General features: G+C 42.1%; 2 protein-coding genes across 3 annotated transcripts in view; one reads left to right on the top strand and one right to left on the bottom strand.

The window, feature by feature from the left end:
- The first annotated feature begins 3,695 nt into the window (after positions 1-3,695).
- LOC106906217 (ankyrin repeat domain-containing protein 34B) lies at positions 3,696-7,233 on the top strand. The gene is made up of 4 exons (XM_014971390.2): positions 3,696-4,043; positions 4,843-5,025; positions 5,117-5,333; positions 6,113-7,233. The coding sequence occupies exons 1-4, from the start codon at positions 3,831-3,833 to the stop codon at positions 6,823-6,825; spliced, it is 1,326 nt and encodes a 441-aa protein (XP_014826876.2). The 5' UTR covers positions 3,696-3,830; the 3' UTR covers positions 6,826-7,233.
- Positions 7,100-26,494, bottom strand: part of LOC106906218 (single-stranded DNA-binding protein 3) — a 44,477-nt gene continuing 25,082 nt past the window's right edge. Inside the window, exons 5-18 of one of the 2 annotated variants that reach the window (XM_014971395.2) lie at positions 22,641-22,730; positions 17,710-17,793; positions 16,547-16,606; positions 16,395-16,458; positions 15,810-15,874; positions 15,650-15,711; positions 14,628-14,673; positions 14,057-14,092; positions 13,921-13,972; positions 13,586-13,656; positions 13,299-13,377; positions 13,171-13,199; positions 12,962-13,063; positions 7,100-10,614 (exon numbers count right to left, since the gene is read on the bottom strand). In XM_014971395.2, coding sequence (XP_014826881.1) covers positions 10,585-10,614; positions 12,962-13,063; positions 13,171-13,199; positions 13,299-13,377; positions 13,586-13,656; positions 13,921-13,972; positions 14,057-14,092; positions 14,628-14,673; positions 15,650-15,711; positions 15,810-15,874; positions 16,395-16,458; positions 16,547-16,606; positions 17,710-17,793; positions 22,641-22,730 — 870 coding nt within the window. In that variant the 3' untranslated portion in view covers positions 7,100-10,584. Of the gene's footprint in view, positions 10,615-12,961; positions 13,064-13,170; positions 13,200-13,298; positions 13,378-13,585; positions 13,657-13,917; positions 13,973-14,056; positions 14,093-14,627; positions 14,674-15,649; positions 15,712-15,809; positions 15,875-16,394; positions 16,459-16,546; positions 16,607-17,709; positions 17,794-22,640; positions 22,731-26,494 lie in introns of both variants that reach the window. The other variant, XM_014971394.2, reaches the window with a different exon arrangement.

Here is a 26,494-nt window from a genome sequence, read left to right as displayed (position 1 = left end):
ACAACTAATGACACAGCACTCATTTTCAAATAGCTTACGCTGTCCAGAAGTACAGGTCAATAAAGAATGTACTGCGGTGCAAATGACAAGCTTTGTTTTTAGTCAATAGTTTGTGACGATGCCCCCGGTTAGGTAATTAACACGTACAGTACGTAAAACTTTAATCAGTTTATTCAAAGATACATATTTTACAAAATACATTGTTTTATTTCACAACATGAGCAGGATGTGCATCCCTGCCACATGTTCGAAATTATATATTGAATGGAGAAAAGAAGTTTTTTTCATTAGTTTCTTCCAAAATCAATTTTTTTTTGCAGAAATATGCAAAGTTTGTGGAAATATGCTACAGTATCTATCATACCTCCTGACATCGAGGCAAAAGTCCTATAGATGCACCGTAGAGCCATTAGCAAAACACATATTTAATGGAAGCGGGATGTCTGTGGCAACTCTGATGATAACTGCAAGTAAAGGAATTCTAGATAGTGCTTATGCGACAGGAAAAAAAAGACCGAGTTATAAACATCCATTTAAAAGAGCTTGTCAAATAATTATATAGTAAAGTAGTTTGCCAACCAGTCTGAGAAGATACCATGTTTTTACAGCTTCACAGTTTCAGCCTTTAAACCCTCTTAAGGCCAGAATTACATAAAGACCACATCATGAAACTGTTGTAATTGTGAAATAACAAAAACAATGACGATGTGCTCCAACCTGGTTTATTACAGACAGCTGCAACTTTCAGGATGAGGCAGTTATTCATTCAGTATTATTGTGTTTCTTTGTGGGGGGAAAAAAATGTGCTTAAAAGGCAGAACAAAAAAAAGAGAGAGAAAAGGCTAAATCCTGTCTGTGCTGAAGGGATGGTGGTAAAAGAGTACAAGACTGTCTGAGCCACACTGATAAAACCAGTTGAACTGCAATTATGTGTCAGTGACATATTTGTCTTGAGGACTAAAGCTATGTTATATAAATGCACATGGGTGTGTTTACGTGACGAAGTAGGTGTAGAAGGAAGTGCAGTGCAAACCTAATCAGAGTTAGGATATAGATGCTGTAAATGTGATTTGCTGTATTACACTGCTAGTATAGATAGGTTAGAAATGGGACATACATGACTGTGTTATGGCTTAAATTTTCTGTTTTAGTGCTCCCGACCAGCAGCCAGTCAATCTTTGTTTACAGAGCATTTTTCAAGCAATTAATGGGGAACGCAAAGTGATTTACATAAGCTAGATACATAAGGCAGCATCTATGACCAAACAGATATATAAAAAAAATAATTAGTGTGTTCAACAAGTATGGATTTAAAAAGAAGAAATGTACAAAGATGCATTGTTAACAGAGGTTAACAATTAATTAATTTAAAAAACAAATGAGATGGAAATGAACTAAAATAGGAGAAAAGTGAGTAAATCATGAAAATTACAGAAAATAAAGTACATTAAAAATGTAATCAGTATAAAGCCAAACAGTGCTGAGCAGTTTATCATAATTACCTAAAATCAAACAAAACCCTAAACCACAAAGATCAATCTCAAATTTGCTTTTAAAAACATCAATGGCTTCCCCTGGGAAAGAGTCTTCAGAAAGGCTTTTTGTCTTTTTTGAGGAAAATTATGCACCACTGAGGGTTTTTGTTCCTCCCAAGACCTTTAATGGCTTCAAAAGTGACTAAAAGCATCTTAAGATTGATTCTTAAACATGGAGCTAACTAGCAGCGAGGAGACCTGGGAATGAGAATGCTGCATAAGCTCTCTTTCTGGTCTCATAGTAGCCGTAGAAGGAGTCACATTCTTTTAGGAAAGCCATAAATGTATCGCAGTCATCGATTCTGCAGGTTGTGGTGGGGCTAATGGAGGTAGCAATAAACTCCACGGAGGTTAAATAAAACAAAAATGCACAACATTATGCATGTTTTCTTTGTAAACATTCAGACCTACACCGTCCTGTTTTGTGGACAGGTTAAAGTGAAATATTCTTTATTGTCCTTCAGTGAGAAAATCACTGAAGGACAATAAAGCAGCAGTAAAGTGACAGCCAAGTAGAAGAATGTACTTTCACATCAAGGTAAAAATGTACTTTAAAGGGCCTTTAGCTGTCATGTGTTATGATTTGTTGTTGTGTAAATTAACTAAATTGAGCTCAAATAAAAACAGAAAGTAGGAAATGAGACTGTACAATGAGGGCAGATTTACGGCATAAAATGCTATGGAATTATTAGATAGCATACGCTATATTTACTTTAAAAAAATCATGCAAAAAATCTGCATCTGCATAGGGTATTTTAAGAAACGTACAAAAGACAGACATTTAAAACAAATGGGAAAGACATAAAAAAACAGCAAGTGATGGTTATAGTCGTACAGCTGCTGGGAAGAAGGACCTGCTATAATGCTCCTTTGTGCACCTGGGATGCAACAGTCAGTCACTGAAGGAGTATGTCACTGATTTTTTTCAGGATAATAGCTTTAAGCTGATGGTATTCAAAAGATTTGTCAGATATACTGATGTTGATGCTTTAAAAACAACTGTGACTTCTGGAATATCAGAGATTTCATAACATAGTATTTGCCCAATATCCACAAATCAAATGTCTGAGGATTTTTTCTGAATCCTGCAAGCCACATTTATTAAAAAATAAAAATAAAAATAAATAACAGAAAGAAACCCCTAAAATATTCCACTCTTTGCTTCAGGAATCTTGAGTTTCACTTTTGGAGCTGAATCACTGAAAATGATCAACTCCAAAGCAGCAGCAGCAGCAGCAGACAGTTTTAATGAACTGCTGAGAGTTGAACAGAGAGCCTGTGCATGCCGAGGGGTTTTTGTTTGCTTTTGTCTTTTTTCCCTGCGTCTGTTTGAACACAGACGGTGGTCGCAGGGCAGATGAGAGCCGTTCAAAGCTGACTCATATCAAAGGCCCTCTGGCTCTTTGTGATGCTGTGTTTGCGACAGGTGACATTTTGGGCTGGAAACCGTTTGTGACTTTGAACGCCCGCCCTGAGCCGAACCTCTCCTGCGCCAACAGGGAGCAGGAGAGCAGGTGGGAGGGAGGCTGCTGAGGGAAACTCACTTTTCCCTCTGCAGATCGCAGCGACGCATGAAGGCGCTTCTTCTTCTTCTTCTTCTAAAAACAAAACAAAGGCAAATGTTTCAAAGGATTAACGACGACTTCGGTGTGAAATGATTTCTTTCCGGCTGAACTGACAGCAAAAAGAACCATAAGGTAAGTGACGTGCTTTTCGTTCATTTAATACACATCAACCGATGTCTTTCTCCATCTTTGTTCTCAACTTATATTTCAATTTAGGAAGTTTTAGCGGGTGACGAAAAATATACAAAAAGACAACAAAAATACAATCCTTCCCAAATACCCATTTTTTTTGGTCTCCCTTGACTATAAAAACTTCTTTGTGAAGACATTTAGATCTAGAAATTTACAGACTATTCCTAAAAGTAATTGTTTATTGCTGGACACCAACAAATATAAATGATTTCCATCGTCTTAGATCAGAAGATTGGTCGAATGTGGAGCCAGAAGCTTGTTGATGAATTGCAAATTTCACTCCCCCCCCCCACATCCGGTTCTGTTGGTGGTGTTGCACGCATTTGTTTGACTATGCATCATTTGAAATCTTTGTAATAAAAACAAAAAGCTTTTGCGTTCAATTCGAGTTGCATATCCTGCATTTTCAGACCAATTCCAATGGGATCATCGAAAGCGCCAACACGATTACGACATTCACGCTGATGAAGAGCAAACTTCTCAGCGGGTCAGCGACTAAAATGCAGCCTGCCTGACTCTGTTTTGCCTCTCAGGGCAAATGGGGGATCCTCTGACAGACTCCAGCCCCCTCATCAGCGCAGCCTCCTGCGGGAAGCTTCGTCTGGTCCGCCTCCTCGTGGAAGGCGGGGCTCAGGTGAACGGGAGCAACCAGAGAGGAGAGACGCCCCTCCTGGCTGCCTGCAAGGCCCTGAGAGGAGAGCCAGCCGGGAAGGAGAGTGTGAAACTCCTGAGATTCCTGCTGCAGAATAAGGTCAAACTGTGGTGACAAATACTTCCCCTTTCACGAAAACACATGCGCGACGGCAGTGTGACGGTTTTCACAGCAAAAACACAAAATCCTGCTAAGTACTTTTTGGTCTAGTTTCTTGTGCATATATGTTAGTCCATTTGAAATAGGACAAAACTAACTTATAAGTAGCTTCTCAGCGTTGATATATATGAGCTTGTTTAAAGTGAATAATTCCTTAATGTTGATGAAAGAGTGTTGGGTATAAGTGAAATAATCTCCCAGAGGAATATGGAAAAGTTTGTTGTTCCACTAGAAGATTATTTCACTTCCAACTAGTACTTTTTACACCAATATTAAGGACATACTGTCTCAAAACAAGCTTATATGTTGCTGAAAAGTTACTTATAAGTTAGTATTTTTAATTTTATTTTTTTTTTATTTCAAGTGTACTAACATACTTGCACTAGAAACTAGGCCAAAATACTTGGTAAAATTTTGGTGTTTTTTTTTGCAGTGTTGTATATTTACAATGCACAAAAATGAATTAAATAAGCCTCAGATTTAAGTACTTCATCCACCCACGTGTGTGTTCTTGAACGTTTTGCCCATTGTGGAACACAAAACCTCTCACCAAGAGTGCATTATGAAACAGACACTTTGCTTGTGCATCTTCACTCAAGAGCCACAACGCAAAACCGACAGACCCAGAGCAGTTGTTTTTTTGTTGTTTTTTTTTATGGTGGGAAGATGAAGCAAACGGCATTCAGATCAGCTAAAGTTTGAATTTCAGAAATATTTAAACAGCATCACCTACAATCAGGCAGATCCCAACGCACAGGACCAGGAGGGTCGCACTGCTCTGATGTACACCTGTATGCAGAGAGCGGGCGCTCCGGTGGCGTCCGCCCTGGTGGCTGCAGGAGCTGACCCGTGCATAGAGGACGGCTCTGGAGCCTCAGCTTTGGTCTACGCCATCAACGCACAGCACCAACCCACAGTGCAGGTTATTATCCCAACGAAAAAAAAAAAATAGAGAAAAATCCTAAAAAGATATAAGAGTACCACAGATGATTCATGCCGCACTTTTATTTCAGGTGCTAATAGACGCTTGCCGGGCCAAAGGTCGTGACATCATCATCATTGCTACGGAGACGGGTGCGAACAGAGGCCCAGTGACCAGGAGGTACCTGAACGTCCCCCCGTCTCCGGACTCCTCCCCAGTGTCCTGCATGTCCCCGTCCGACATCATCCTGAAGACGGGCTCGCCAAGCTCGCCTGAGGGGGGAAACATCTTCAACTTCAGAGGAACAAGTGAGGATTTAAAAAAAAAAACAAAAAAAAAACATTTGACCTATCCTCCTGTCAGAAATTGGTTAAAATCATGAGAACTGGTTGCGCATCTTCAGGTCTCAGTTAACTGACCTCAGATGAAAGACAAGAACGAATGACATTTGCCTAAAATGGGCAGCTTTCCATCTGGAGAAGTCTAAAGTCATCTGGAGAAATGGTTTACAGTCAGATGTAATAAAGGCAGAACCAGCTAGCTGACGAGAAGTGTTATTGGACGGGTCGAAATAACGCTTTTAATTCCAGTAACTCTGTAGCCACTGTCAGGCATGGTGGTGGTAGCTTCATACTGCTGGGTTGTTTGGCTGGTAAAGGTGAACTACCTCACAATTATTTAATCTAAAATCTACAGCTAGAAGACGAGAACTTTGCTATAATCAATCAGCCTCGCATCAACACTGGGTTAGGAATGGCTAACATTTAGCAAATGCCCTCAGAAGAAAGTTTCCTTTTAAATTTCTCTGTCTGCAAAATTCTTAGCCAGGAAATTTCAAATCGCAACTGCATTCAAAGTTGGTTCAGACTAATTCCATGAATGCTGGGTAATTTCCAAGTTGCAACGTAGAAATGTCCCTTGGATGTGAATTTCTAGCTTTGAATCTTGCAAGAAACTACATCAACTAAACGACAGTGTTTGGTCAGATTGTTCCTGGAAGAAAGACAAGAGTGTAATTTTGGAATTGTAGAAATAGCATCATTTAGTAATGACTCTGACTCGGGCTTTTCTGTTCGTTTATGTCCAGCAGGCAAACACGGAAGCGGCAGCAGACGCTCGTCGTTCGAGCTGAGTCAGTCAAGTCCATGTAGGGGTCCGGCTTCCAGACAGAGGGTGTCGTCTGAACCGTGGTTGGCCATTAACAACCTGGACTCCCTGCAGAGGGCTTATGAACGGGGAATGAGGGAGAGGAACCTCGTGGAGGAAGGAGAGGTGCAGGGAGAATATGGAGACGAGGACGTAGATGAGGAGATAGAGGACGGCGTGGCGCGCAGACCGGATGCTGGGTTTACCGGGGACGTTCGTAAATGCTGGATTAAGGACTCGGTTACAACTAAATCAGACGGCGGTGTCCCCAAGAGGATTCTGTCACCAGGAGGGTCAGACACGAAGCTTTCAGCCTGCTCATCCCGTCGCTTTCATCTCCGCAGGAACACCCTCCCCTCTGTCGCTGCGGTCAATCCTCCCCTTCACCTCCCGCCCTTAACGAAGCAACCGGACTCTCGCCTGCAGGTGCCAGCTAACGTTTTACCTGCAGGAAGCAGCAGACGCGTGTCCTGGTTTCAGCCGCGCCCGCCCTGCTCCTCCTCTCCCCCGACCTCTGCCAGAGCGGCCCTGCTCCCTCTGCTGCCCCAGGCCTCCTCTCTGTTCGCTCCTGCTGGCTTCAGTCACAGGGAGAGGAGCGGGAGGTCACCGCGTCGCCACTCGGCGCAGTTGGAACAAAATAATTTGGACTTCTGAAACTGTGAAGCTATAGGTTTGCGGTCTGGTTTTATTTTATTTAAATAAGTGTCGAGTCCAGCCACATCTGCAGCTTCCTGCATTATTTTGTATCAGTTCTCGATCTGAATGAGTTTCACCTTCTATGAAGTAGATGTAAGAACTAGCCGCAAAACTAGTTAACATCTTTTCACTCTGTGTGTTTTTGAATGTCTTTTTGTAGCCTAATGGAAAACAAATATTTGAGAAGAAAAATTTTCTGGTTTCAAATCTAGAAGGAACATCGGAGCTAGTGTTCATGGCAAAAGGAGTGAAGTCATTTTATTTCTTTTTAATATGTATCTACAACAAGGGGGACACAGGCAAAAACGACCGACAAGTTGATGGAAATTAAAACAAAACAATAAAATAAAGTACATTTAATCAGCATCGATGTAGATTTCCAACCTTTTTTTTTTCCAATAAGCAACTTTTTTTTGTCTAAAGTAACTTTACAATATAAAGAAACATACGAAGGAACCTCTTTTTTTTTTAACTACACAAGACATTTAGGATCTGAAACTACCCTAACATGATATACAAAGCAACTTCCTGCCTTATATTCAATACTGCTTTGTCATCAGGAGGAAATAATGAGGAACCGAACAGAAAAAAAAAAAAAAAAATCTTTACTCCCAATTCTGCCCCAAAGTCCTGTCTTAACCCTCCCCATTCCTTAATGTTACAGTATTATACATCAGCACGATAGAAATACAGTAATGATCAACATTGTGACGGCTTTGCTTACAGGACAGAAAGAAGTCGGACTGCATTTTATACAACAGTATTAAAGTACACGGGAGAAAACGCATGTTGATGCACTTTCTCCACCTCATCTTAGCAACAAATATGTCCATGTGGCTTTTTTTTTCTCTCTCCTTCCTCTTGCTTCCACAAACGTTTCTCTTGCCTGATTTTAAATAGATTAGAAAATCCTTCATAGTAAAGTATGTACTCTGATCTCCGGTGTGCTGGACTGAGAGCCAGTGTCCTGTGTGCCCTGCTTTGTTTGTTTGTTTGTTTGTTTTTTTGTTGTCGAGTCAAAAGAAGCTGAGCTGCAGTGCATCCGAGACCACGTGTCATTTGTTTTTGCACCCGGTCTTTGAAAATTCTGCCAAAAATTGCAAAAAAGAGAAAAAATAAAGAAAGAAAACAAATTTCCTACTTTGTATTTTTCTTTAGTCACCTCAAATGCACCATGTTTAAAACACGTGTCGATGAGTTATCCCAGAACTAACTACAGGTAATTTCCCTCCTTTTGTCCTGCTCAGTTGCAGCACAGAGAGGCCCCCCCAAATCCCCCACGTAAATATGGGTTGCGAGGTGAAATAGCATAATCGTCTATAGCAGCTCCGGTTTTTAAGTTTCATATCATTTCTGGTTAAAAGTACACCGCTTGCCTGAATCAGCACGCTACTGATCAACTGTTCAGTTGTGATTTGAAATATCAAAACATGTCAATGATATCAAAATGCATTTTACAGTATTTACAAAAAGAAAAAAAACCAAAAACAACAGAACAAATAAAACAAAAAAAACATGGAGAGTTGTACAAAAAAATTCAGAAGTGAAGGAGAGGGGGAAAAGTGGTGTTTGTGTAAGAATGCCAGCCTGATGGAGAGATGAGAATAAAGGGAGAAGGATGGAGGAGGAGGAGGAAGAGGAGGAGGGACGTCACTCTTTTAGTCAACGGAGCAGAGATTTGGGGCTCCCAGACCTTCCTTTCAGCAAAGCAAGCTCCAAAACAGCACAGGCGGACGAACAGGATCGCAATACTGGCAGAGGAAGGTGGGGTGGAGTGGACAGAACCTTTCGGGCTCAGATGGAGGACTCTGCTGAGCGCATCTGCAGATTTATACAGTTGCTACCAATTCTGCAATCGACGACAAAAACAGGGATGACACTTACAAAAACGAAAAGAAAACAAAAAGAAAAAAAAGGATTTATAAACAAATTAAAAGTACATAAATAAATAGAGCTGTGCATTATTATTATTATTATTTTTTTTTTACTGCAGCAAAGTTACAAAAGCAGGAGGCAGAGATGCTGCTGGTGAGCAAGGGAGTAAAAAGGTCTGGATGTTTTCAAAAATGCTCAATAGGTACCGTAATGGACGAAATAAAATCCCACCAGCAGGGGGCAGTGTGCTCACAGAAAGCCATGTGACGCGCAGCAAATTACAGGTGCTTCTCAGCGAGTCTGAATATCATCAAAACATTTACTTCAGTGTTTAAATTCAAAATGTGAAACTGACAGAGTGATATATTTATCCAGCTGATCAAGGTCGACGGCCAACAGAAAATCCAAAATGCAGCTTCTGCTAAGATGGCGACCTCTGACCTGACGGCAATCAAGCACCCTGCTGCTGTAAGCATGTCAATGGAAAACTGGGTGGAAGAAAAAAAAAGTGCTAATGCATGATTGCATGCACCAACATGGAGTACAGCTGTCGCATTCATCAAGCCGACACAAAGCCAACAGAACAAAGGCTGCACTGTTGCTCAGCAGCACATTTCTTTTGGTTTTTGTGCAGTCTGAGCTGGTAAACTTGCATGACTTGAACCCCTGCAGTGAATCTAACGATGCATAAATTAATGCAAAAGGAGACCAGGTCAAGTACTGAGTGCATATAATGAGTGGACAAACTTTTCAGTAACTTTTTTTTTTCTTTGATGTTTTCATTCAAATTTTGTTGGAAACCGCATTTCGCATTTTCATCAGCCTTCAGCTATAACCACTAACTTAAATATACACTTACAACATTCAACTCTGATTAATTTAACATTTTGAATTGAATTTCTGATATGAATTAACTTTCCAACGATATTCTAAATGAGAGGAATCTGTATTTGAGACTCGTGTGTGTGTGTGTGTGTGTGTGTGTGTGTGTGTGTGTGTGTGTGTGTGCGCGCACATGTGCTGTTTTCATTTAAACAGTGTGCCCCTAAAAACAAATGAAAAGAAAAACCTTAATCTTAAAATAATAGCAATATCATAATAATAATAATACAATTAAAATAAAAATAGCAATGATACATTACATACACAAAAGAATTTTGGAAAAACATGTTCACTGATCATCACAACAACTCTGTTACAAATGTACACGTACAGAGAAAAACAAAAACAAAACAATGTTGTAGGGACATCGAGGGCCCTCTGTGGAATCTGTTGGGAGCAAAAACAAAAACCAGTAAAGACGGAAAAAAAAATAAATAAAAAAAAATCCAACATTGTGGTTGATGAGATTCCCAGCAGCTGCAAAGAGAGTCCAGGAGGGACGGCGGTGCTCTCCGGTCTCCTCCATCCCCTCGCTCATTGTCTGGACCCCGAGAGAAAGCTGGGGAGGCTGGGGCCGGAGTCTGAGAGGAGGCCCTTCCTGCTGCCCTGCGACTGCTTCCTGTTCACGCCGGTGGCCATTTTGCACGCTCCGGGAGGGCCCGTCTTAATTAGAGTTCCAGCATGCTCCAGGGCGCTCCCGGAAGGCTGCGTGGCCGCAGCAGTTCCCGAAGGGAGGAGAGGAAAGACGGAGGGCGGGTCGGGGGCGGTGGAGGACGGATGCCGTCAGGAGGGAGGGGGGCCAAGGGGAGAAAAGGTGTGTGTGCGATGAGGGGAGGCGGGTCAGTCCGAGGGTCAAGTTAGGATTGAAGAAAATGATAAAAAAAATAAAAATAAAAAAAATCAGGTGCAGAGTCACAAAAAATTGGGGGAGAAAGATTAAAAAGAAAAAAAAAAAGAAAATCACACACTCATCGTCATGTTGGGTGAATACTGAAAAGAGAGAGAGGGGAAGGGGGGAGGAGGAGGGCAGAAATGAGTGGAGATATCACCGACAACGATTAAACACTAGAGGGCGCTCAGACCCAGGCCTGCAGAGCTGCAGGAAGCACAGACTTGAGGTCTGAGTCAGGCTGCTTATACAACAGACTCCATCAGTCAGCGCTGTCATGTTTCTGTTGTCTTCGACAAACAGGAAGGGAGGTCAAACTGCTTCCAGAGATAAAGCACGCTTTATAGCGGCGCTCTCAGGTCGGGGTTCCAGAACGGCTTCCTTTCTCAATTTCCCAGACTCAAATTTACAAAACGACTAGTTTTCAGACCATCCTGGATATTTGAGCACCAGATGTTTAACCATTTGGATTTCAGTTCCTGAATTTCTCACAAATCTGAAGTTGGCCTCTACTCGGAGAGTGAGATAAATAGGCACTTTCTGTCCTCCCTGCTTTTTCAGATGTTCATTTGGAATGAATTGGTATTCGCAAAAACATCTAGGCCAGTGGAAAAGGGGCAATAGATTCTATAAAGCACCTCTTTATGATTCCTGATATCTTTATTCTGTTTCTAAAACAGAAAAAAAAGCCTTTTATAAACAGCACTAACTACAGTTCACCAGCTGCAATTCCTGTTAGGCTACAATATTTATTAGATTGCCAAAAAGACTGGGAGGAACCCTGACACAGGAACCCGGCTCGATGCGGAGAACAACCCGACAGCTCCAACAGTGAATCAGACGTGTTTTGTTTTTAGTTGACAGCAGCACTGCAGCCTTTTATCTGAGCTCAGCTTGTTGCCGTCCCGTGAACCCCGTGGCTCTGCAGGTCGAGGGTAAGAGAGCGTCACAAATTTTACACAACGCAGGGAACCAAACCCATCAGCTCCCGCCCGCTACGCCATTTTAACCAGAACCAAGGTGTTTGCTTTGAGTTTCAGATACAGTTCAATCAATCGGCTATAATCACATCACATACAGAGGGCACAGAATGAAGTTTTAAGAGATTAGTAAGCGGCCACAATGCAAGCAGAACACAAGCTCTTACAAGGAGTCAACGTGGATAAAAGTGAGTTTCTTTGTCGCTAAAGACATAATTTAGAGTGCTGTGTCCCAACATGTAAAGTTCAGCTTAAAAAGAAGCTTAAATCTAGAAAATATTTGAGATTTACAAAGAGATTGATTCTAAAATGAGTCTATTTTGGATCTTGAGGCCCAGATATCCAACAGCCATGTTTGAGTTTGATACGCAGGGAACCAAAAATCTCACAATTAAGATTCATTTTTTACAGTAGGTATGGATTCCTTTTCGAGTTCAGATCTTAATATTCTCTCATCATGGACTGAGTGTTAACAACTTAAGAGCTTTTAATGATTCATTTTAATGGAACAAACAATTTAAATAAGTTTTAAAACTAAAGCTGTTTAACTTCACTCATCCCCGCCACGCTGGAGAGAGTCAGCACCATCTGTCGTCCTCAGCAGGGCTACGAAAAACTAAGCTGTTCAGTCATAACGACAAAAGAAGTTCAGAAAAATCTGGAGGAGGAAGGTGAGGCTGTGAAATATAATGGTGCAAATGTTAAGCACGGTGTGGGCAGCGTTATGCTGAGGGGCTGACACTGTCAGTCCCGAGTTTCTGGAATGAGGAAGACCTCGACTCAACAGTGTTGTCCTAGTATTTACAGGAATTGGGGTTCACAACCACAGAGAATAACTAAAAACCACAGATACTTGAAACTCCCTCTATAAACACTTTTAATGGCATATTTTAATAGTTCAAACACAAAGTTAAAATTTGTATTAGTGCTACCACAGAAACCAGCATCTGCAGTCTTCCTGGGATGCTCTTGGGGGTTCAACCAATCAGCACTCAGGAAAAATATTGGCGCTCCTGGATTGGTCGATTTAATTCTAGTTTCTGATTTGCGTTTTAAGATTCACTGAAGCTGCTTTACAATTCATTCCACTCTAAAAGAAGAACAGTCCAAATGAATCATTAAAATAAATACGGCCTCGTGCCCATGAATCCAGGCTGCTTTAAAATGTCCCAAAAGGGTTTGATTCAACTTTGATTTGATTTACCTGGTTGGTTTTGAACTTCAGAAAACATAGACAGTGTAAAAATACATACAAAGAAAAAATAAAGTCTGTAAAACTGAGATTTCTATAAAAAAAATTAAGTTTCTCTTAAATTACCAAAATAGGGACATATTAGCACTTTATTTCACTCCTAAATTTCAATCATTCAAACCCTCTGCTTGCATTCTTCCACTGGTGTATGTCAGGATTGAGAGGACAAACCGTTAAAGGGTGTGAAATGTCGCCAACACGCTCCACTCCACTTACACTTTCGCTTTGGAATGGGTTCAAAAAGTTGCCGCCCATTTCGCCGTCGTCCCGCGGCGTCCCGGGAGGATTGTTCATGCCTCCCATATTGTTAGGAGAGCTCTGGTGGGAGAGAGCGCGAGAGAGAGGGTCGAAACAGGAATAACACAAGATCTGACTGAAGCGCCGCTGGAGCACAGAGGAAACGCTTAAAGAAGATGTTTACTCACCTTTGGCAACCCATCCATATCCCCAGACCCTGAGGATGTAAAGCACAGATTTGAGTACTTTCAGAAATAAATAATAAAAAAAAAAAAACGTAATGCGAGTCGCCAAGTCCCACTGTGTCTCAACCCACCTAGTGATCCATTCATGTGATGTGGCTCCATGGCTCCCATAGCTCCCATTGGCCCATCAGGCCCCGGTCCCATAGGGAACTGGTGAGAGGGAATTATGAATGACTTGAGATCCTTTTTTCTCTCTGCGGACTCGTAGGTATAATTGTAATCTTTGGAGGCAAAGCTGAAGTGATTTAATTCAGACTCCCCGGATTAATCCAAGCATTTCTCAACACTAATGCAGTTAGAGCAACATTTACATTTTCATCTTTGCCACAAATAATTGATTCTGCAACAAAAAACTCACATTGGGTCTGTTGCCTCCGGGTCCGATAGGATTCATCATTGTGTAGATGTTTTCACTGGAGTTGGTTGAATCTAGGAAAAATAACACAACTACATTAATGACAAGTTATTTAAATGATGACGTCACACAAAATAATAATAATAATAATTTAAAAAAAAGGATTTAATGGAGTGAAGGATAAAGGATCAAAATAAAGATAATGCAAGACGGGGAAAATGAGAAACGAACAATAGCAGTTGGTGGCGAGCAGAGAAAATGAAGATTGTTAAGTGAGGAAATGAACAGAGAGACAGATGAGAGTTTGTGACAGGGGACGCAGTTGGGTGACGCACCACCTGGGCTGGGCATGATGGGAGTTCCAGGAGGCCCTCCTCCACCCGGTGGACCCTGGGAAACAAAATTAAAGGTTTACAAGTCACATAAGCAGAGAACATGTCTTAATAAAGTGGCTTTATTTACAGTTTGACTCACCACATAGTTTCCTGGTGATGATGAGGAGTAAGCTATCTGCAGAGGGGACAGTGGTTAGAGCCAACTTACAGTAAAAACCTGTACAGTGTGCATTTGTATTCAGCCCTACTTTACTCTGATCATTAAACCTGTTGAAATGATGCGAGTTTGGCTCGCTGCAAAAACTAAACTACATTCAAAGCTCTGCGTGAAGCATACTGAAGCACGGTGGTGGCTGCATGGTCAGAGTTACGTTAAATGCAGGGCAAATACGGAAGAAAAACGTGTTCTATGCTCTCAAGGAGAGGAGGATTAGGTCCGAGCAGGACAGCAACCTCAAACATACGGTCAGAGTCTCATGGAATTGTTCAAACTGAAGCACAGAATGGCCTAGTCAAAGACCAGACATTATTTCAACTGAAAATCTGTGAATAGACCTAAAAATAGCTGAAGTTGTGACTGAACTGGGAACATTTTGAAAAGAGAAATCTTCTTTTAGCTAAAATAGTTTTAGCTGTGACTGAAAGGGGAAGCTGGGCCTGTTTGGACTCAGTTGCAGTCATCATATTTTACATATAAAATGTGGACTCACTGAGTTAGCATTAGGTCCTGGCCATGGCCCCCTTCCTCCAGGACCCCTGAGGAAAAGACAAAAAGGGGAAAATGTGTAGAAAAAGTTGGTCAGAAGGAGAAAACACCTGAGATGACAATGAAAGACTAACTAGAAGAAAACATGCAGCTGTTACTGCATTAAGAGAAGTCATAATCTGCAACTGTCTTAGACAAAACAATCTCTAATCCATTTTCATGCAACAATAAAGGACAATAGAATATTAAAGCAAAATATTGTGGACCCAGAAGCAGTTTATGTTTTAAAATAAATTAACCAAGCATTTCAGCATCTGTAGATTTTCAACTTGCTCAAATATTCTAGCGTCAAAGTCAATATGCTTACTGCGTCCAAATTGTGCTTCAAATCAGAAAAGCAAAAACCAGGTTTCAAGATGAATTGTGTTTAGTTTACGGCTGATCCGTGACATTCCTCCGATGATCTGAAAACCTGGAAAACTCTGCAGAAATTCATGCTGAAGGAAAGACCGGCTGATGATATGTTGGCTGTGTGTGTAGCTCATGAAGTGTCTGTACATGCAGATTAATAATCCTACTTCTGTTAACAGTTTCTTTCATTGGAGTCATAAAGTCACTTAGGAGTATTTGTATGCTCAGTTTAGAATATGTAGAAGTACTCTTGATCTTATGGAATATATACTTTATTTGTAAGATACTTATGTTTGTGAGCTGGATTTCCTCCAACAGGGATCAATGCAGGATCATCCCGTCGTATCTGAACTGCTTTGTAAATGCAGGTTGTGCCAAATGCAAACTGACTGTTTATTTATTCTTTATGAAACGGCCAATGTGGTGTGAATGATCCATTTCAAAAAAAGTAACCCAAAGTGTAGCAACTTTCCTTCAGCTGTTGAGCTGCAGTGGCAGCAACAGGTGGAGGAGGGGAGGCATTGCTTTTCTGCTGCTACTCAAAGGAGGAGAAGAGCAACTACAGGCTGACTGAGGTACCTGTGAACTAATGAGAGGGTATTTCACCGGACTTACATGTTCATTCCTGGCATGGGACCCCCCATGGAGTTTGGAGGAGGCCTCATGCCTCCGTAGTTCTAAGAAACAGGACATAAAGAAATGTCAGAAAATTCAAAACACATTTGAATCAGTCTAAAAGGAGAAAAAAAAGGCCTCCATTTTCCTTTATTAATACCTGTGGGCCCATGGCCATTCCTCTGGGAGGATTCATTCTCATTGGTCCACCCATGTTAGGATGTCCTGGCAGAAAGAAGAACAGAACCAGAGTCACACCATAAACACACAGGCACATATGTCTCAGCTCCTAAAAGTCAGGAATTAAGTCAGCAATGCAACAGACATTGCTCTGCCGTAATCCCATGAGCTGCAGGCCTCCAGAAGGTCTAATCTACCGCCAAAATCACAACACACTCCTCCTCGAGTCAAACACACCCACCATTTAGTTAAAAAGGCCAAAAAAATACTTAGAAGATTAACAAATGTGCCATTTTAAGATCTGCATTGTTTAAAGGTTAGATTCAGCTAGCTATTGAGGTGATTTCAGAAATATTTAAAACGTTGTTGCAACTGGTTGAAGCCCTAAAGACTAGGATTTTAAATGTGAATACATAAACTGATGGATGTTGACCACAGTATTGTTGGCATCAAAAGTTAGTGTTTTCTCTCTCTGATTAAAATAAATAAGAGCGACATGAGAGAGAATCCCTGAGGAACACCTTTGGATAGAAAAGGGAAGCTAGAGGAGGTTCTTCAGCCTTACCTTGCGGTCTTGTTGGGTCCAAACTGTTTGGCAGGAGAGGCTGCGATCCGGGGATTCCCCCAGGCTGGGAAGAGAGCAGAAACGGAAACTCAACAACATAATAACACACACATAGTTCATTTAATGGAAATTTGATCCAAACAGGCGATTACCTGATTTGGCATTCGGAGTGAGGGGCGTGGACCACCTGGATACCGCGGCGACATGAAAGGCTAAAGGGACCAGGAAAAAAAAAGAAAAGAAAACAAAAGCGGAAGACAGAAAAGAGGGGTACAAACAAGGGCGGTGGGGAAGAGACACAGAGAAAATGACATTTCTATTATTGATAAATCCAAAAGCACTCAAACAGAGGAAGCACTGAGAACACACAGATGGACACAGCGCGGCTGGAAAATGGATGACAACATCGGAAAACTGCAGAATCAGCAGAACGTCCGACGTGGAACCGAAAAGGAAAAACATCCTTGCATGAGCTTGTGCGGTATAAGCTTTATAAAGTGCACTTTATACCCAACAAGATGGACTGAAAGCTCGTTTCGAGTGCGGGTGTGCGAGAGTCTTCCCTTCCCGGTAAGCCGACTCGGCCCTGTGGTCTGCCTTGGCGCAGTCGGAGACGCCTCGGGCCAACGACACGGTTCAAAACCCTTAGCGGAAGCGTGCCCACACTCCCTCGCACACAAGAAAGAAACTGGAAACCACAAGAATGAAAAGCCGAGCCGCCGCAGTTAATGGGCTAAAGCCTAGCTTCACCTCCACAGCGGCGTCTGTAGCCGCTGTAGCTGAGACGCGGCGGCTGAACTCCCTTCATGTCGATAACCAAACACTCTGTAGGAAACTGCTGGATATGTATGCGATTGTTAATTTTGCTTGTCTGCTTTTTTATTTATAAGATGCAAGAAGAAGTAAGTGAGGGGGAGGGGAGAGGTGTGTGAGCTTGTTTGTGTGTGTTCAGGCTGGAGCAGATAAGTGTGCAACCCCCCACAAGCTGCTCCGGGGGAGGGGCAAGGAGTGAATTATTCATCCCGCACGGGGACAGCCGATTCTCGGCCTTCGAGAGGAGCCTGCCCTACTGCCTGCCTCTGGATGCTTGGCTTTTCTTTTTTTAATTATTTCTTTTATTTAAAAAAAACCAAAAGGAGCTCATAACTGCAGGGGACTTCCTTTAGTGGGGAGTTAGCCTGAACAAATGTAGCTCTTGGAGGACTCAAGGGTGGTCGGAGGACAGAGTGCAGGTAGCAAATGGGAAGAGAGAAGCTGGAGTGTGTGGGTCAGGGAATGACGGGGTGTTTGAGAGAAAGTGTTTGCTGCTTCTTACCTGGCCATGGGGTCCCATCATGGGGTTGCTGGGGTTGTGTGGGGGGGGCTGTGCGTGAGGGGACTGCTGAGAGCCGGGCGGTCCCTTTAAGAAAGAAGAGCGATATCAGAGAGGGGAGGGGCCAGAATGTGGGGTTCACACCTGGAGGAAGAACCCGATCAGAGTCACAGAAGAGAGGAAAACCATGTTGGGAGGGAGTCTGGAGGGAGCGTTTTCGTTGGAGGAGGACGTTGAGAGGAAAACGCTGCTTATTTTTATTTTATTTTTTTGGGGGGTGGGGGAATCAAAACTCCAAACTAATTGACAAATATCATCTTTATACACGGCCTTAAAGTGACCCTGTTACACCACAAGCGCTGATCATTTCCACCACCTTGTTATGTCCCGCGACTGTTCTACTTCCAACCACACGGGGGCAGTGTTATCAAAGGCTTACCACAACAAGCCAAGCAGAGGCACAGACTCGCAACCGGAGAGAACGCCGACCACAAACAAAATAAACAAAACAAAAATACAGAAGCATTTCTGGAAACCTACTTCATGACAGAGTCGAGTTCCGGTGCCAACACACAAATACGCTCATACATCATACCGCTGACTTCTCCACCCGGGACAGGAGGTCAAAAACCTCTGATAAATACGTCACTACGCGACACCCTCTTCAGTAAAGTTCAATGTTTTACTTTTCCCCCCTTTTCCCGCTCTCCCCTCCTAAACAATGAGTGTCAGATTCACAAATAGCAAGTGGAATTTTCCACCTTTCCCTCCAAGACATCCGGACACACAGAGAGAGAGAGAGAGAGAGAGAGAGAGAGAGAGAGAGAGAGAGAGAGAGGCAACGCGTCGGCTACCGGAGAGCGTCTGGGAGTTTGTGCGCTCAAAGTTAGCCAGAGAATAACTAGTTCAGAGTAACCTGTTGTGACATACGCCTCAAAGCAACATCCACTGCTTGGGCTCTTAAAGGTATCATCAGAAATGGTACAGTGCAAAAAGTTCTCATTTCACAACCAGACGAGGTTTTATGTGTAAGCTCCACATAGCAGTGGATGGACACATGCTTTTAAAAGTTTTTGTCTTATTTTGTTTGAGTAATCCCTGCATGATGCATCTGCCAATATATTTCACAGTGGGAAATCTTTTTTTTTTTTTCAGGGTTTTCTACCACTCAGCATGGGTTTTTCATGCAGCCACAAAAAGTTTCAGTCTAGTCTAACCAGAGCGCATTCTTCCATGTTTGCTACGTTAAACTGAAAATGGGGTTAATTACAGCTTTCAACAACTATCTGCTTACCAAATCCTCCAAAGTGGCCAGATTTGTTATGTCTATGACTTACACTGTCAACATGTTATCCCACCTGAGCTGTGGATCTCTGCAGCTCCGCCAGAGTTACCAGGTTCCTCTTGACTGCTTCGCTGATTATTGCTCTCCTTGCTCAGTTATTTCGTAGAAGGTCTGCAGTTGTCGTGTACTCTCTCCTTTTCTATTGTGCTCAGTTTAAATCTTGTGACTTATCAGTGAATGAGTTAAAGATGAGCCCCGATTGGACAGCACTCATTTTATTTACGATGTGCTTTGCAATGGATCTATGATCCCTGACATCAATTCTTCAGAGGACCAAAACAGACTGTAAGCTGCTACATTTCCAGATCAGACAGATCATCTCTTCTGTCTCTAAACACACTGGATTTAGACGACGGTGCGAGGATAAGAGGAGACAGAAAGATGGCAACATCCAGTAAAGATTGTAAATACTGCATCATTTTACTATCATTGCCTATTGAGACTTTCCTGAAGAGGTCAGTGCCTCAATATATTAAAACAAAAATGAATGAATGTTGCGAGTAGGGTCAGTTTTCTTAAACACATGGTGGTTTTCAGTCAAGCAGAAACGTGGATTTAGGTCAATTGCTGAGGACTTCAATTACAAAAATGGCATTTTACCAACAAATGTCTCTAATTATAACACTGTCACTTGAAGCAGGTTGTTTCTTGCACTGGTTATGCAAATGTTTGGTGCAAAAGTGCATTGACATTAGCAAAAAAATAATAATAATTAGGTGTTAATAAGCGACGCGTTTCAAGCTGGAAAACACGAAAAGTAAGTTCTAGACGTTTTCCAGACTCCATTCTCAAATGAAACAAATTGTAAAAATGTGACCCATAAATAATATTAAATACATGAGATGGTGCCATCTCTCTACCTCATGACACAAACTGGTTGCTGACGCTAAACGTTCAGGCCCAATGCAGCTCCAGTCAGGCTTTTACTGGTCAATACTGGTTTCTAATTTGATGTTTGATTCAAATCCCATCAACTTCCTGAAAACACACAAGCTCATTTGTGTAACATTTGTTTTAATTCTACAATTAAATCTAAAATTGGCCAAAATTGGTTGTTTTTCAGCCCCCAGACCTGAGGACTAGTCAGTTCCAACCGTTTTTCCTCCAACCAGTGAACACACCACGCTTAGCGCTAGTGCTGTTCAGTGCGGCTGCAGTGACTGAGAGAAGAAGACTTAATCCTGACTTTGTTCTTTATAAGTGAAAGGTTTAAAATTGGGTTGGAGGAGTGTAAGAAGGCAGGTCTGCGTTTCACGTAGGCTGCAGGAGAGAGCAAGACTTTCAGCAGACAACAGGAAGGCGAATGAGAGGCCAGATTGTACAATTTGACCCTTTCGACCATTAAGCCAACATTCTGGATTAATGGATTTGGAAATGTTTTAATATAGTAAAACAAACTATATTTTCTAGAATATACACACAAAGCTGCTTGCATAATGCTCTACTAATTGCTAACAGAGAGTAGTAAAGACAATTTGCAAAGTTTAAAAGTGTATGACAATTTAAGTCAAACCTTTTTTTTTCCTAACACAATGTGACGTTGCCTTTGCTCTTATTTTACATAAATAATGACCAATGAAGACTAAAAATGGCATTTCAGAAACCTTTTGAAATATTTGTAATATTACTCTTAAACAGAAATTTGAGTTGGAAACAAATGACAGTCTTACAACAACAAAAAACTCTGTTGTCAGTGCTTCTCTATATGGAGGAAATTTAAATAGTCTTGCTTTTTAATAATCCATAAGGAGCATTTGTTCTGTAAAAAAAGACAAGCATATTGTTCAGAAAACAATGTGCTAAACTGGCCTTCAAATGTGTAAACATTTAATTTAAATCAAAGTTATGTGTGAAGGGATCCCTTAATGTTTAATAAAAACACAAGTAAGAGCTTGCCGTTATCAAATATTTAATTATCAAAGCAACAAGCTGATCAAAGCTCAAAGCTTACTGGCACAAAAGCCCCTCTCAAACTATAAGGTGGAAGAAATCTTTATAGCTGTCGCCTTGATCTTGTTTGAATTGTGATAAAACAGGATTTGCCTCCCGTGCAACACTTAACTTGTAGGTGTGTCGCTTCTTACATGCTCTTTATGTTTTTCCTTATGGAGTCAGACGTGCCACTGACCACAGCACTAATAAGAACAGAAACAAGATTCTGCATGTGTTGTGAAGCAAAGCAGCTCTCTGGAAAAATAAGTTCCCCTGAACACAACAGACACACAAACCCGCGCCCAATCTCACTCTCCCACCGACGGTAAAAATAGCACTTCCATGCATCTCTCGTCGTCACCCCCCCTCTCCACTCCCCTCCTTCCTTATTTACAGTCGTGCTTTCACTATTCCTCACCACCAACAAGGCAGCGCACCACGAGGATGTGAGGCCTCAGTGCTGGGAGCAACCATCTTTTACATTTCCCTCCTCTTCTTCCACTCTAATTTTCTTCCTCCCTCCTATATTGTGTCACCCGCGTTTTAGCTCCCACTCTTCGCCGCTACCTTATCGCGCCTCCTGCCAAATGCCACCGCTGTCCATCACGCTGCAGCCTCGCAGAGGATGTGAGAGCATGTGTTTTTTGTTTTTTTGTTTGTTTGTGGGTGCTCGCTCACAATCGGTGTGCTTGCCTTCTCTTCGCTCTTAGAGGCTCTCCAACACGGAAACCCCTCCCCGCCCCCGTTTGGCGCTACAGAGCTGGGACGGGTCAGAGAGGGGACGGAAACAGAGATGGATGGGTGGAACGGAGAGATGGACACGGGATGTTGAAGCGTCGATGGAGTGAGAGCCGAGCCACAGATGAATGGACGGAGTCGGGTCGAGTAAGTCTTAGCTGGTTTTGAGTAAATGATCGCCCTCATTTACTCAGAAGGTAAATAAAACTCCCAGAACTGCAAACCTGAGTAATAATTACAGTGAACCGCTTAAACAGACATGTTTTGTTGAGTTTGTGTCTCATCTTCCCACGCTCACTGAGAACGTTGCAAATAGCAATAAAAGATATTCACAAATCAAAACGACTTCATGAAACATTTACACCTCTGTTTAGTGTTTTGCATTTATCTGGCACCTCTAAACACAGGCACACAAATTGTTCTCGGTGAGATATTCAAAGCTTCGAAGGTTGATTCATAACCTAAATATGGTTTAGTTTTGTTTTGTTTCTCAATCTCAAAACACTGAAGCATCTGCAGAAATGTTCTATTGACTCCAGGAATAGATAATTAGGGTGGTTTCAGAAAGTAACGGTTGTACTTGATTTTATTTTACATATCTTAAAGTATCAAAAGGGGCCAAGTGTGCTCTGATAAGTGTGTCCATGCCACACTTATCAGATCTGAATTTATATATTTATAAAAAATTAAAAAAAATTGAGAACCATGTATTGTTTTCTGTCTATCAGACAGTAAAACAAAACAATTTTGTTAAATTAAGTTCAGTGGACAACTTCTGAACAATTAGTCTTCATACAACAAAACTGCCTTTAAATTTTAAATTATTTGGTTGTTTGTAATCTTTTCTGAAGAGTGGTCAGAGGGATGAATGAGAGACGCTGAAAATGTAACAAGTGGGCAGAGAGGAGGCGGGTTATACCTGGAAGAAGCCTGGAGGTATGGGACCACCTGGCATGGCGTCGTTGGGGGGCATGTTGCCCATCACCGGGCTCGGCGCCGCCGCCGCGCTCTGAAACACACAGACGACAGCTAAATCACCCTCCGCTCCACAACGCCGGCGCACTGGGCATGAAATCACAAAACCGGCGTTACACCAGTTCATGCAAAAATATTTAAGGACTTTGTTAAACTTAACTCGTGTAACAACAACAGTTTCCCTTTGTTAGAGTCAAATAACAGCAGTTTTCCTACAGATTTGTCCATACTTTTCTGGACTGTATACCAGTCTTTTTTTAAAGACATAACCTCCAATACTTAGAATAAATTTCTGCATTACTCAGGACTTAAACATGGAACCTGCTAGGAAGGGATGAAGACAAAAAAGGAAAGGAAGAACAGACTGATAACACTTTATCAGCATCTTTTCTTAAAACAAAAACATTTGGGTAGGAGAGATTTTATTAAATCAAAAAGGTCATGTCAACAAATGAACACATGATAAAACCAGTGAATATAAATATATTAATTTTATACTCACCCCCCCCCCCAAAAAAAACAACCTAAAATCAAATTCAATATTTTTCCAGACTTGAAGATGATGCAAAATCTGTAATAATACAAACCACAGAAAGAGATGTGGAGCAGCTAGCAGGCTACACATGATACAGTGTGTTCTTGACAACACGCGTAAAACAAAATACATGTTCAGAGTGCTTACATAAGCAAGCTGGGAAAAAAAACAAAAACAAAAGATCAGACCAGCACTCAGAAACACGAACGGGAAAATCACACAGACACACAAAGAGTTGCATCACAGGCTCATAAAGTGCAGCCCCTCGGTACAGAGAGACAGACAGGGGAGGACCGCAGGCTACGGGCGAGAACAGAAGGGTGGAGGGGGTTCAAGACCCCCGATCCGGCAGCACGCACACCTCCAGAGCGCTCGGCGTCCATGTGATGCTACTGTACGCCAGGAAGACAGGACTGCCGTCTAATTGCACACACATGTACGCAAACACTCTCCGTTCTTCCTTTATCTGTTACCGACACACAGAGACTGAAACAATGCGCCCCCCCCCCCCTCCCCATCATTATGCTAATTCTGCTTGTGAACATGAGCAGGGCACTGAATCCCAGGGGTAGACGCGGGGTCGCTGCCTCCTTGCCTCCTCACACACGCCCCCCCCCACCCCCCCCCACACTCTTCCTGTGTCCTCTGTACAGCTTCCTCTGCTCCATCAATGACCCCCCCAGCCCCCACCCCAAACCCCTCTTGTGCCCCGACCGTTACACTGTGCCTCCCCCTCACAACCTTTTCTTCTGCTCCTCCTCTCAGCCCCCTCAATCCCCCCGCCACCCCCACAGTAGGGTGTCAGCAGCTTGCAGAAGCTGTTGCTATGGCGACAGGTCCTATCTGCACTCTGTCCCCCTGGCATCCCCCGCTCCAGGAGCTCAGAGAGAGAGTAAGAAGATGCAGGAGAGAGGGAGAGAGAGAGAGAGAGAGTGAGTTTGGAGATAAAGGAGTGAGAAAGAAAAAGAAGAAGAAGAAAAAAAGAGGACTCGCAGGAAAAAACCCAGATATTATTTTGAAGAAAAAAAAAAAAAGATTTTTTTGTCGTTCTAGTCAATTTGCAGATCTTTTCTTATTGTTATGGAGCATCATTGGTAATAATTCTTCACATCCACTTTCACATTTGCACAACCTAAACCGAATGCAAACTAAAAAGTGTGGAGACCGAGCGACTGCCGCCAGCGAGATTGGAGCGTAGATTTAGCATGCAGTCGGGCTTTATCAAAACCTACTGGCCTGAGGAAATACTAAAGGAGCCAGCAGACTTTTTTTTTTTGTGCCATCAATATGATTTCTTTGTTTTCATAACGAAAAAGAGTAGCTTGCAATAACTGTGACTCATACAGAAAGTAAATCTATTGGAAGTCCGGTCAGCACAGAAGGTAAACAAGGACTTCTAATGCTAAAGAAACCTGCAGGTAGAGGAATGAGGCATTAATAACAAACTAATTAGTTTATTTTTAAAAGTTAAGTTGAATAATTTCTCTTCCTGCCGTCAAGTTCGGGGAATGTCGGCTGCTGAGAACCGCGCAAGAAACACACAGTCAAGAAGCTTTAATGCTTGGCATAAAGCACAACTGACGAGAATATATTCCTTTCATTTAAAGCAGCTAAAGGTAGTTCAACAAAACCCATGGGACACATTTTCAAATGCCTAGAAATATTTACGCTGTTTAAACCGTAAACTGCATTTTAATGGCCTTACCCTACGGAGCTGCACGGATGCTGTGTCACAGCGTCGAGTGGGAACATCTTCCCAGAGCTGCTTTTTGATGTAGCCTGGGTGAGAATAACACCCCATCTGTACTAGAAACAAATCGTGCCCCATGGCAACGACCAATTACACCACATTTAAGCCAATGACACCTGAAACGAAGCATTCTGATTGCTGATGATATTACAGCAGGATATGTTTCAGTTCATTTTTGTGAATTCTTTAAGAAAACACGTCAACGGTTTAGGACCAAGAACACGTACCTGTGGGTTACCGTAGATTTTTATATAGTAAATCACCAGCAGGAATCCAATAATGCTGCTAAGAGCTTAAAATCTGATCACGATCTCACTGCTGATCAGAAATTTGTTTAAAAAAATATATATCCACAGTAAAACTACATCATCACAAACCACAGGAGGTTTTGTGTGAGCTCTGTACTGCCATCAGGCAGGTGAATTAAATGTTTGAAGTTAGAAAACTAATAAACAGCAATGTTGCTGATAATATAAATTGTAATTCATCCATTTTTTCCTCAAATGCAACTGCTTTCTATCATCCTTGTTATCGGACTGACAGACAAGTGGATGGATGGATGGATTTATGAATGGATGGATGGATGGATGGATGGACCTTTTAAACAAAGTTAAGAACAAAGTTTCTAAATACTTTCCCACACTTTATAAAGTATTTCAATGAAATGTCATACTCCATATGAAACCTGGTGACACTGTGACTCATGTAGGTTAAATATTATCTTCACTCCCTTTCAGCTCAAATATGCAGCATGCAACAGAGAAATGATAAAACATTTACTGGCTCAGACGTTGTGATTGAGAATGTCTCGACTTGGTGTTTAACTTTTTGAAGAACTGGTTGAAGCCAACTCGCCCAGCGCTGGTTTAGCACTGGAACGTCTACTTCTTATGGCAGAAAACTACAACTCAGACATTTCTAATCCTGGGCTTTGGCTCACTGCGAGGACCGTCATGTTGTGTTTGCTTGTCGTCCACTGTACAGATCCCAAACGCTGATGAATAATCTATTAGAGAACAAAAGACTCGGGATCTGATTGGGTGGCAGAGCGCGGTATGTAGATGGGTTATACAGAATAGCATTGATCCATACCTCTCCATTTCCCTCTTACCCTCGCTCACCCGTAGGAACTACCGGACAGATCAATAGTGCTCAACACATTATTGACCTCCGCCTGATACCTTTCACAGGGATAAAGACAGAGACATAAACACTGGATGGCAAAAAGGGAGAGGCAGGAAGGGATGGCGAGTTCATGTGTGTGTGTGTGTGTCTATATTTGTGTGTGTCCCTGCCTGGAGAGGTACTAATCTACATTCTGGTTCACACTGATATGTACCTCATCACTGTCTCCTTGACCTGCTGTCCTTAGCGCACACAGAAGAAGGGGTGGGGAGGAGACGAGTTAAGGGAAGGAGGGGGACAGCCTGAAGGAGTGAAGGAGTGAGGTGGTCGCCCAAAAAAAAAAAGAAAAGAAAAAGCTGACAGTTGTGATTTAGGCGATTCACCCGCC

This window comes from Poecilia mexicana, unplaced genomic scaffold, assembly GCF_051168715.1.
Source record: "Poecilia mexicana isolate PSO_F unplaced genomic scaffold, ASM5116871v1 scaffold_22, whole genome shotgun sequence".
Lineage (NCBI taxonomy): Eukaryota > Metazoa > Chordata > Actinopteri > Cyprinodontiformes > Poeciliidae > Poecilia > Poecilia mexicana.
The sequence above is the reverse complement of the archived record's forward strand: the minus strand, read 5'-3'. Positions and strand labels throughout refer to the sequence as shown.

Bases quoted from the DNA above. Each gene is read 5' to 3' on its own strand.
- LOC106906217 (XM_014971390.2), top strand. From the start codon at position 3,831: ATGGGGGATCCTCTGACAGACTCCAGCCCCCTCATCAGCGCAGCCTCC. The intron at 4,044-4,842 runs GTCAAACTGTGG...ACCTACAATCAG, and splicing joins GATTCCTGCTGCAGAATAAG to GCAGATCCCAACGCACAGGA. The intron at 5,026-5,116 runs GTTATTATCCCA...CTTTTATTTCAG, and splicing joins AGCACCAACCCACAGTGCAG to GTGCTAATAGACGCTTGCCG.